This window comes from Etheostoma cragini, chromosome 6 (assembly GCF_013103735.1).
Source record: "Etheostoma cragini isolate CJK2018 chromosome 6, CSU_Ecrag_1.0, whole genome shotgun sequence".
Taxonomy (NCBI): domain Eukaryota; kingdom Metazoa; phylum Chordata; class Actinopteri; order Perciformes; family Percidae; genus Etheostoma; species Etheostoma cragini.
The window spans coordinates 22,530,250-22,542,466 of NC_048412.1; the positions used below are offsets into that span (position 1 = coordinate 22,530,250).

At 41.0% G+C, this 12,217-nt stretch overlaps 1 protein-coding gene across 2 annotated transcripts in view; it reads left to right on the top strand.

The window, feature by feature from the left end:
- The window catches only part of LOC117946812 (protein argonaute-3), a 33,694-nt gene that overhangs the window by 1,810 nt on the left and 19,667 nt on the right, over nt 1-12,217 (top strand). For both annotated transcript variants that reach the window (XM_034875200.1, XM_034875201.1), the window contains exons 2-3: nt 11,599-11,770; nt 12,092-12,212. In XM_034875200.1, coding sequence (XP_034731091.1) covers nt 11,599-11,770; nt 12,092-12,212 — 293 coding nt within the window. The remainder of the gene's footprint in view (nt 1-11,598; nt 11,771-12,091; nt 12,213-12,217) is intronic.

Genomic DNA, 12,217 nt, shown 5'->3' on the forward strand with positions numbered 1-12,217 from the left:
GGTTTAGAAGCTTGGTGTTTAGCCTTGATCAACTGCCACTTTTCTTGTTTGAAAGCCATGATATGTCTGTCTCATGGGTGGGCCAAATTCTCTGGGCAAGCAAAGCAGAGAGAGGGGAGGTAACCTTGCCCCTTATGACCTCATAATTACAGATTGGCACATCTAAGCTTTCATTTTCAGAGCAGGATACCCAGGGCTCGGTTTACACCTATCATCATTTCTGGCCACTGGGGGACCATAGGCAGGCTGGGGGAATGCATATTAATGTGAAAAACTTATAAAGTAAAAAATGTTATGCCATGGGACCTTTTAAGAGTGAGTAGGTAGGCAGTGTTTTTCTAAAGAACATCGGCAGGATCCTTGATTGTTTTTGGAACAAAAAAGCTGTGACGTTTACCTTATATATTTGTTTTTGACAGCTACATAACAGCCCAAGTTTAAAAACTACAAAACCTTGTTACTGAACATGTTGATACAGCAATAACCCTGACGTAACACAAGGTTACTGCTGTAGATGAACATGCTCAGCAAATTTTTGTCTTGGTGACAAAACAAATGTCAGCCATGGCGAGTAAACTGTTTCTTTCTTGGTCACAGTAGCAGTTAAACAGTCTGAGTGGCCTGGCTTTGTCTCGGCTGTAACGGAAGCTTTCCACTTATGTGACCATAAACTGAATGCTAGGTACTTTTGATCAGCCAGTGACACACGATACAGCAGTTGGTTCTGCCACCCCTCCTCCTCACGAGGAGATCCCTCTCTGCTGCCTACTGTCTCATTAGTGGGTCTGCTCCAACTCAGGTAGCATAAGGGAACATGAGGTGTTTTCCTAGAAACCAAGCCCCTACAGCGAAGTCAACAGACTAAAACAGTTATGTGTCTGTATTTTGGTAGGTGTGTGAGGTCAGATTAGAGTATACTCTGGAGTAGATTCTATTTTGTGTGTTCTCACAGGCAAAAGGACATTTTTTTTTTAACTAAAAGCAGCGCCAGCTTTGACTTTGCTCTCCCAAGTGTAAAAAAGATGTCTCAAACTAAATTTTGGCACATCCTTGTTGCCTTGCGTTGTAGTCTCGCTTTACCAGACCTTCCTCCACAGCAAAGCAGAGAAGGGTCTGGCTATTCCGCACAGGATTTGGGGATGGGAGAAAAACGTCGTCATGACGGAGCCTCGTGAAACTGAAAAATGGCCTCGGGAAGGAACTTGTTTTGCGGGAACGTGTACGTTCCCAGACTGATTTAGTCGTGCAACAGAAAACTAAGATTGGATAGATAGTGTGGCTAACTGTCTGGCTTTACCCTGCAGAGATTTGAGGAGCAGTTAACCCATAGTCATCCCAAATTCCAATTCCAACACAAAGAAACCGAAAGGTAACGTACAAGGAGTTTTGGTCAGGGAAATCCAGCAGATTTTTCGGAGGCACCTGAACAATCCCGGAAGTGAAACGTCGTGGATATACACTATGTCACTTTGGAAGACATTAGTGCATTAGTATAGTCAGACAGAGGCATGTGTTACTGGATACTTTTGTGGCTAGTCCACGCTTGATGTTGTGTGTTGGTGTTTGTTCACAATCACATATCACTACCACCACAGGCCAGCCAGTGAGTGAGTCCTATGCCTGGGGGAATGTTTAAAACGGGGCCCTGGATCAGTCAGTCAGTGGCCCGCAGAGTAGCGTGAGAAAATGCAAATTGATTGCACAGCCCAATTTAAAACTGCCAGTCACTCTCCTCCCCAGTAGTACTCCAAGCAGCAGCACATGTGGCATTGAAACCACGCTCTGGAGAGCTTAGTACTAGGGATCTAATGAGTGCAAGGCTTTTGAGCCATAAGCAAATCAAATGCATTATGATGTGTTAACACTGTGCTAGCCCAGGAACAGCTTGTCACTTGATATTGATGTGATATTACATTATGGCTCAGTTTATATGCAAACAATATCTGTACATACATGTAGTATCAAAAACTTTACTTTAACTTTATGACTGGGGAAATGGGGAAAAATATGAATCACGATTTTATTTAGCCCAGAATTGATATCACGATTCTCTTCCACGATTATTTTCTCACGAAGTGTAATGATTATTGCACACATGAACCATGACAAAAAAAGACAAATTGACAGTACCAAACTGATTTTCTTGGCATGTATGGCACATGGTGTGCATCACCACAAGCCTGTAAACATACAGTTGAAACCATAGCTTTTTGTACACTTTATAAAAAGACACAATTTTTCCTCCCTGTTTGACATGAAATCAGACGATCAAAAGTGATTGACATGATTTTCCTGGTTTATATCCATTAGGTTTACCAAAATGATTTATATTTGCTAAATGCCAGAATAATGAGAGAAGTATTTAATTAGACTACTTTTTTATTAGTTTTCATCAAAGTCAGAAGTTTACCTACATTTCATTAGTATTTGGTACCATTGCCTTTTAAACTGTATGACTCGGATCAAACGTTTTGGATATCCTTCCGTAAGCTTCTCACAATAGTTGGCAGGAATTTTGGCCCATTGCTCCAGACAGAACTGGTGTAACAGAGCCAAGTTTGTAGGCCACCTTGCTTGCACAAGCCTTTTCAGCTCTGCCCATACATTTTCAATAGACATGAGATGGGCTTTGTAATGGCCACTGCAAGACATTGACTTTGTTATCCTTAAGCCACTGTGTAACCAGTTTGCCAGTATGCTTTGGGTCATTGTCCATTTGGAAGACCCATTGGCGCCCAAGCTTTAACTTCCCGGCTGATGTCTTGAGATGTTGCTTCAGTATTTCCACATAATGTTCTTTCCTCATGATGCCATCTATTTTGTGAAGTACACCAGTCCCTTTTGCAGAAAAACAACCCCACAACATGATGCTGCCACCCTCTTATTTCACAGTTGGGATGGTGTTCTCAGGTTTGCAAGCTTCCTCCCTTTTCCTCCAAACGTAACGATGGTCATTATGAACAAACAGTTTGATTTTAGCTTTGTCAGACCATAGGACATGTCTCCAAGAAATAAGGTCTTTGTCCCTGTGTGCATTTATAAACTGCCCAAACTTAGCCCATGTCGGTACAGCATTCGTTTCACTGTGGATAACGACACGTTCATCCCTGGGACAACCCGTCTTCTTCCTGAACGGTATTATAATTGTTTGAACAGATGGACTTGGCACCTTCAGGCATCTGGAAATTGCACCCAAGGATGAACCAGACTTGTGCAAGTCCACAGATCTTTTCCTGATATCTTGGCGGATTTCTTTAAACTTTCTATGATGTCACACAAAGAAGCAGTGTTTTTCAGGTGGGCCTTAAAAAACATCCACAGGTGTGTCTCTAATTAACTCAAATGTTGTCAATAACACTATCCGGTGCTTCCAAAGACATGACATCATCATCTGGGCTTTCCAATTTTTTTTAAAGGCGTAGTCATCTTAGTGTACGTAAACTTCTGACTTTAAAGAAAGTAATCAAAAAAAATTCTAAGTAAATCCAAATATCACAATATTTTTACCAAATACCTCGATATTGATACCGCAACAATATAGTAGTGTTTTCACTAAATATTTACACAATGAAAATTTTGATAAGTGATCAGTAATGTGGATTTAATGACTAAGTGGGTAAAGGTAAATAATAGAACAGTTACAAAAGTCAGGTAAAATCAGAAAATGACATCACTTTGCTGTAAAGCAGCCTTTAAAATCAGGAAAAGACAACCCTTATATTGCGATATCCATAATCTAAGACAATATCTAGTCTCATATCATGTTATTGAGTGTAGTGATTACTAACAAACCGAGTGTAAATTGTAATTTCCCCACTGGGGATCGAGAAACGGTATAAATGATAAATTAATTAAATTATATAATATTGAAATATTGCCCAGCTCTATTTATAGCCATATGTCTACTACTGTGTTTGTAGTGTGAAAGCAACAAAAAGCCAGAGTCAGATTCCTTGAGTTAACTCTTACGTGGCCGTTACAGCTGATTCTGATTCTGAGTTGCAATGTCAGAAATGTCACATTGGTTTAACCTGGTTGTTTTCGTTACTTTAGGCCTCAAAGTTAAACATAACCTTAAATAATAGATACTATACATATTTTCTTGCATATCATTTTTTATTTTGACCCACTTTGTAACCAGGTAGGGATGGTGTTGGTTGAGGTTGACTCGGCTTGGTGTGGGTATGGCTTTGCAGTCAGTCCATTGATGTCTCACTCATGTCCATTCTTCCCATTTCTTTTCCCCCTTCTTTCTCACACTCCTGTGTTTCCCGCTCTTTTTTGATTCACAGACAGTTGCCACCACCCCCCCTTCCAGCCCCTTAGTTGCTGCTTCTATTTCCCTCCCTGTGCCCTCAGTGGGACACTCTGTTCTCTCTGTCATTCTCCTTGGAGGCTGGTTCTCTGTGGATTTTGTCTAGACAGTGGGGTTGGCTTTGAGGGAGGGCTTAGCACTTGATTTGCAGTCTCTCCCCATAATACTCAGTTCATTCAAGAAATCTGTTGACAATAGACAACCCCCATCCTCAGCCCCAGCCAACCATAAGGCAAACTGGCAGATTGTAGGTTTCTATGGAGAATTCAGTTTGCCGTTGCTCTTTAGGCTCATTTTAGTACAGAGGAATTTACCCTTGTCTTTATTGTACTGAAGACAATTAAATACCCTTCCTACTAAACCCTCTTAGAGCTTTTTTTTTTTTACAATCCGATCATATGCTATAATTAAGATCTGGCCAATGTTGGCAATAATATTCTTCCAGTCAAAAGTATTAAGCACCAGACTTTAATGTGAGATTATCAGGTATCCAGGTTCTTTAGGACCTTATATGTTTTGTATGTTGTGGTTACTTTTTTTTCTCAAACAGCAAATGAATGCTGTCAGTGATATTCAGTATCATAAGTTATGATATTCAATATCATAAGTTGAACAACAAAAGCTGTGTGCTCATCTTTTTTCTTTCTTCTTTGACGCAGTTTGTTTGGTTAGTAACTTTGGACTTTTTCGCTTTGTAAATGTATAACGTGCACAAAAAAAAGAAAGAAAATATATATATATATATATATATATAGCACAATAATGGAAAGGGAAGAAGTCAGAAAGCAGAATATAAGCACTCTAAATAGAAAGAAAAAGTTTGTTTCATCTCAGCATAGTCATTGTAGTTTAAGTAGCTTAGTTTTTAATCTTAAGATTCCTGAACGCGGCCTAGAGGCAACTCTGGCTCTCTGACACATGATTTTGTCAGAGCGTGGGGCTGACAGGGAACTCCTACAAGTCAGTGGGCTGGTCAGACAGGGATAAGTCAAGGGATGGAGTGAGTGTGTGGGAGAAGGGGGGGGAGGAGGAGGAGGAGGAGGCGGAGGAGGAAGGCTTGAGGTTGTGATGTGTCACAGAGATTGGAAGCGAGAGCGGCCAGGCCACACTTCTTTTCCACCTCCTCCTGTTTTTCCCCTCCCTGAGATCTGTTTTTTGAGGAAACTTTATGGGGCTCATAGTAGGGGGAGGTTATGGACCGGAAGAGAGGGACTTGGGAGGGGAAGTCTGTGTGTTTCGTCAGTGGGCTCACTGGAGGACAGACAGAAGGATTCCTGTTCATCAGTGGCAGAGAAAAAAGAAATTTGAATATCTTTTCATTAGTCCATACAATGAAATGAGGATTGTTAAAAGAGAGTTCAATATCGACTTCATTTTTTTCCCATTTAAAGGGACAATCAAAATTTGTATATAGACTTATTGAGTTTGAGCAAAATGTTTCTCAGCCGATTGTAATTAAAAATGTAGACCTGTTTTTCCTCCTGTTTTTAGGAGTCAGTGTTTTTAACACCAACAAACATCAACATTTAAGCTTGAGAAGAAGTTGCTTCAAGGCTTCGGTAAAGTTGTAGACCTTTTTGTACAGTATAAGTTTAAAATAAACAGTCTTTTTAGGGCATTAACATAAAGTTGCAATAATCTGAGTATTACCTTGTTTTAGTTCAAATTAATTTATTAGACACTATGGGTGGGAATATTTTGGCACCTCACAATTCAATTCAGAGGCCAACGATTTGATTCTAAGCCGATTATTGGTGCAACAATATTTTTTTCAATAAGGGTCACACAAAAGATTCCAAGACATTTTTTGTCTACAGAGGTTTTTATTTTGTAGTCATTCCATGCTTAAGCATTAAACATGCTGAGTCACCTTCTCTCGCAGTAATATTCCACGTCAGAGGCTCAGTCATGTTTAAAGGTGGAGATGTGGCTTCTTAGAACAGGAAACATGAGGTGGTCAGATGTAACGTGGTAGAGAAGATGAACAGCCTATATGTGTTTTGCTTAATTATTTAGTATGTCTTATTAGATCATCTGTATGTATACACATGTATTATTCTTTTTTTTCTCCTTTTGGCCATTTTTATGTTGTTTTTTTTCTTCACTCTGTTTTCTGATCTGTACATGTCTGGAGACAATAACTTTTAAACAAAAATCAACACATTTAATTTATAAAATATATATATACTGGATATATATTTTTCTTTTAAATAATCAGTTATTACCTTCAGAATCGAGCATCAAATCGTTATAGAGAGAATTGCGAAGCATCTAAGCATCGATTATTTTCCCCCTATTAGACAGCATTTAAACTCTGAGTGACATAGCAGCCATCCTGCCCAAGTGAACATAAAAAGTCATCAACTCCTGGCCCCTGTCCGCTGTTCCACTCCGGCTGGACTAGCAAGACTGTAAAGACAGAAGGCTTCATTTAACCTGCATGAGTGGAATCTCCGGGTCAGCTGTGTGTGTGTGTGTGTGTGTGTGTGTGTGTGTGTGTGTGTGTGTGTGTGTGTGTGTGTGTGTGTGTGTGTGTGTGTGTGTGTGTGTGTGTGTGTGTGTGTGTGTGTGTGTGTGTGTGTGTGTGTGTCTGTGTGTCTGTGTGTCTGTGTGTCTGTGTGTCTGTGTGTCTGTGTGTGTGTGTCTGTGTGTCTGTGTGTGTGTGTCTGTCTGTCTGTGTGTCTGTCTGTCTGTCTGTCTGTCTGTCTGTCTGTCTGTCTGTCTGTCTGTCTGTCTGTCTGTCTGGTTGGTTGGTTGGTCTTTACAGTTGATTCTAAACCCCCACCCATGTCCCTCCTGCTTTCTTAGTGTCATGCTCACTTCATTCTCACACATGCACTCTCTCACTCAGCCTTAGATTCGTCCCGAGGGGGACATTTGCATGTTGTTGTGACTGACTGGCCCTCGTCAGCCTGCCAGTATGTGGCTGCCTGCTGGTGTTTACCTATGGCAGAGAGTGGCCGTGACTCACATAGGTGCCAGATGAAACCCTCTTGAGGTTGATGAGGGAGGAGTCTGACAATGTGTGATGTGCATCAGTCCTTCTTGCCCCGCTGTCAGTCTTTCTTTCTGCGTGCATGTGCACGTGTTTCTAGGTTCTGCCTGCTGTGACTGACGCCATTGTGCCTCGCCACTGAGCTCACGCCTCTGGATTAGAAACACAACAGCTGTATTGTGTGTATGCATGTGTGGGTGCGTGGGCCTGTGTATGTGTGGACATGTGCACTCGTTAGCAGCGTGGACGTTTGTGTACTGGGGTGTAGGGACCCTAGTTTCTTACTATGCAGTTTGACTGGCTCTCAGCCCACTGTGTACAGTGTGACTGTGTTGTGTTGCAAAGCTGCAGAGTGGAACAAGTTCACATTGCTGAGATGTTTCTGCAAAACATTCATATGGTAAGAAAAGCATCACAACTAATGGTTTGTTATATAATTTTAATTTTATTAATTGAATCCCTTGTGGTATAACACTGGCCTCACTCACTAAATGGTATCACTCAGCTTTGTTTTTCAATTTAATTAAGCTAAACTTAATTCAACCTTTGTGCTTGGCATTCATTTTCCATTGGGACTAAGAAACCACTAACACAACGTATTTAATGTTAATGGATGTGCATACCATAGATTTGCATGTGAATTCAGATGTGTCCGTTCCTAATATGGGTAATAAATGAATAAATCTTCGAGAAGAGAATGAGCCTTTTCAATGTGAACATATTCAGAAACCTTCTGATCCACAACATTAACAAGCTACCAGAAAGGGTTGCAACCAAAAAAGCATTTCTGAACTTAATTACAGGTAGCATGTTTTGTAGTGTGTATGTCAGAAATTTATAGTTTGCTTAAGATGTAAAAGGCGTCAAAACTCTTCCCCTAACCAGTCAACTTGTCAAAAATATGTCCAAAAGTAGGGTGGCCCGCCAGCAAAACGTACAAGCAACACTCAAAAACATCTCAGTGCACAAGTGGCAAAATGAAGCTGTGTGTCACGAGTGTTTGGAGCAAATTGGCCATGATGTGGACAGCAGCAAAGTGATTTATGTTGCAGGACTTGTGGGAGTAGTTTGAGAAGGGTCTTTGGATGATTTGATACTGTAATCCTGCCATGGAACTATGTTACTATTGGAGTACTCTGTATGTGACAAAAAATCAAGCTGTTCTTTAAAAGAGGAAACTACCATCTTATAAGAGACATCTTTTCAGCACTCGGGGTTTAAGCATATTAAAACATAGATCTTAGTTGGCTCTTCCCTATAAAGTTTATAGAGTATTGGCAACCTTAAAAAAATGTATTTTATCAATATCTGCATTTTCTTAAAAAAGAACTATAGTTCACTTCTATTACTTAAAATGTTTTTGCATATTTTCATAAAACAGCGGTTTGTATAATGATCACCCACGAATTGTTGCAATTTTACTAAAATACACTAAGAAAGTTAATTTTATTTATGGTACAGTAGGGTTTGCCTTTCTGTGTCGTCTCTCACCCTCTGCATGCATATGCTCAGGAAATGAGAAACGTAATGATAGACGGGGAGAGGATTACATCTACTTTCTTCTGTTTGTTAAAGCATGTTCTTCCTGTAATTATCTCAAAGTGCACTTGAACTCAACAAGGGGAGGTTTCCTTGAACCCTTACATCACTCTGAAAAGTAATCGAGCAGCTTTTGGTGTGTGATCTGTGGTTGGGTTTTCACTATTTGTCATACAAGTACTCGACGTCCCCTACCAACAGCTATTCTGTGTTTTGTCTTGCGGGAATTTGGAATCATGTTACTGTAAACTCATGCAATCATCTTTATTTTCTGTCAGGGGGTTGTACATATTCCCACACACTGAACAAACCCAGAGACTGTCCATTTTGACTGTCATGGTCTTAGCCCTCGTCACATAAAAACAACATTGCTTACAGTACATGTCTCAAACTATTAATTTACAGTAACTACATGAGTTGCCTTTGAATCCCTTTTATTGTCTATTGGACAGACCTACTCAAATCTGTGGAAGCTTGAGATTGAAGTACTCTGCTGTCAATACTCTCCATCCGTTTCCCGGCCAGACAGTTTAACCTTCCTCTTTGACCTCTTCGCTCCTACCTGTTGACAAACCTGTTTGTTATGTCTGTTTGTAGAGGGAACAGAGACGCATGGTTGCTAAGAGGGGCAGATAAGAGGGAGGTATCTGATGTGTTGCTGAATGATCAGGATCAGATTGGCTATTCTGAAAATGCTGCAGGACACATCTATGTGACATGCCTGGTTGATTGATGGTTGATATCGTAGCATGTTGCTTTCCATGTGTATGACATTGTAAGGTCATACAGGTTGGTCTGTGCAATAGGTTAATTAGTCTGTGTCAAGGGTTGGTCTGTGCATTCAGGCCCTTTTTTTCTTGAGGTTTAGCCTTGGAGGAAAAATTTGTCAGAAATAATTTGTTTGTGTGAACTGTGAATCTGGGAGTTTATAGCAGTTTTTATCTGTTGTTTTGAAAAACACCAGGGTGTAATATAGGAAAAATAGACCTGCTCTATCAGTGGTCTGTGCAGTAGTGCAGCTAGACATTTCTGTACTTCTCTGTGTGGGGGTTTCATACCAAACATAAACCAAATGGCTGTGTGTGTTTTAGTGCCTGTGTGTGCAAGTAGGCAGGATGCTTCTCGCTGTAAGACCCTGTCATTTCTCTTGTAGTGCATTCACTCTTAAACCCACATGCATGGACTCAAGGATGCTCCACTGTGTGTTTCTCTGCCCGTGGTGGCTCTGTGACTCATGCTGAATGGAAGCCAGTATTGAGAGGCAGATGAAAGCCAGAAAACCCCAACCCTACTCTCTAATCCTGCCACTCCCTGCTAGCGATTTCTCCAGGACCATCAGAAAAAAGTGCTGTCAATAACGGAAAGAAGTGAACTTCCTTGAAGTTTGTATCCAGGCTTCTTGAGTGAGCTCTGGGTCACTGAATTAGGACGGATCACAATCCTGGGTAGACTTTTATTTCTGTGGCCTTGATGAAGATTTCCCAGAATATCGTCCTTCTTTTTGTCACTCTGTGTATGTGTGTGGGAAATTAGGCTTACCTCACAAGTTTCACTGAGGGCCCCATTGAAATTACCATTACAAAAGTTGGTGTGCATTTAGTTTTCTGTGAGAGGGACAGCCGTGGCGTGAATTCCAGGCTTTCCTCCTTTTTTCTCATCATTTTATCCCAGCAGGCGATTTAAAACACAAGGCCTTACCCTCCATCAACCCTGTTGGCCTTCACTCCACAGCCCACCGGAGGAGAAACTGAAAAAAGAGAGAAGGGCACAAAGTACACACTTTCAGAGTCTGACTGTAAACAAACAGGGTTGCTCATGTTGTCTGCTGCTACCTCACGTAAGGTTTCTGTTCTGATTTGGGAAGGTTTTTTATGAACTTCCCCTCAGCAGGGCCCTCATCCCTACCATCACCTACACATGTTAGCCTATGAGTCAAATCGGTGGTGAATCACCCTCCACCGTGACTCATTTATCAATGACACATCTGGGGTAGTTTTTTAGAAGGGATTAGAAAGTGTGAGGCCTACGGCTACGAGACAGTTGAAAATAACGGGGGTTGAAGGGGCACATTAAGCTAAACTAACAATTTCGGGTCTCATCAGAATTTTTATGTGAAGATTGCAATTGTTATGCAAATGTACAATAACATTGTATTGGCACATCAGCAAAGCCATATGTTTTGTAAAGTGTGATGTGGAAGGCAATCCTCAGCAGACCCAAAAATAGCCCCGACATGGGTGTGGCACATTAAGCCGAACAGAACTCAATGTTTCTGGATCAAAGTGACTCATATCTAAGACATCTCATGGACTTTGTTCGAGTGTATGCATGTGCAATGGTGCCACTTTTTGTTTTTAGAACAATTTTGAGAACTAGGTAACTGTGTATGAACAAATAACATATGCATAATGTTTGGGCAAAGATACCTCAAATTTGGGTATTAAATTGTTGTTACAAAGTTATCAACTATGGTATATTACAACACATCAGTAAACAAACTGTAAAAAAAAACTTAAATTTGAGTTTAAAAAGAAAAGTAGTTTAAATATACAAACTGATAGAGTCAGTTACAGATTTGATGATAAACGAGTATCTGTCAATGTCAGTAGGATGTATCAGCTGAGCTTGACGTATTATGTTTAATAAAACATAACCGGCTCAGTGTGTGTATAGATATAGCACATTCTCACCCTGAGTGACCTGAAACAGAGTCTTCTTTTCCTTTCTTCTCCCCTCTGGTCCTCCTCAGGAGCCGTTGGGGCCCAGTCCCTGTTCGCCATGCCTCGGCGGCCTGGCTATGGCACCATGGGGAAGCCCATCAAACTGCTGGCCAACTGCTTCCAGGTGGAGATCCCCAAGATGGATGTCTACCTCTACGAGGTAGACATCAAGCCTGACAAGTGCCCTCGGCGAGTCAACAGGTCTGAATAGTATCTTTTAAAACTTCTCCTGCACGTTTCTCAGAGAGAGCATTTACATCTAGAATAAGCGTTTAACTGCTATTCAACATGGAGCATGCTCCAGTGCGTGAATACACAGGGTTTTGCTTGCCAAAAGAAAAATGGTTGTTGATGGACATATTAGATATGGTTTGGGTTGAATCTGGGACCTTTGATTCAGAGGTTGTCAAATTATATGTTTGACAATTATGTCAAGTGCAGTTCTAAAACATCAGCATTTTGATGTCTACAGTATAACTGAAACTGTCTGTCTGTCTGTCTGTCTGTTTGTCTGTCTTGCAGGGAGGTGGTGGACTCAATGGTACAGCACTTTAAGGTGACAATCTTTGGGGATCGAAGGCCAGTCTATGATGGAAAGAGGAGTCTGTACACAGCCAACCCACTGCCTGTGGCACCCGCAGGGGTGAG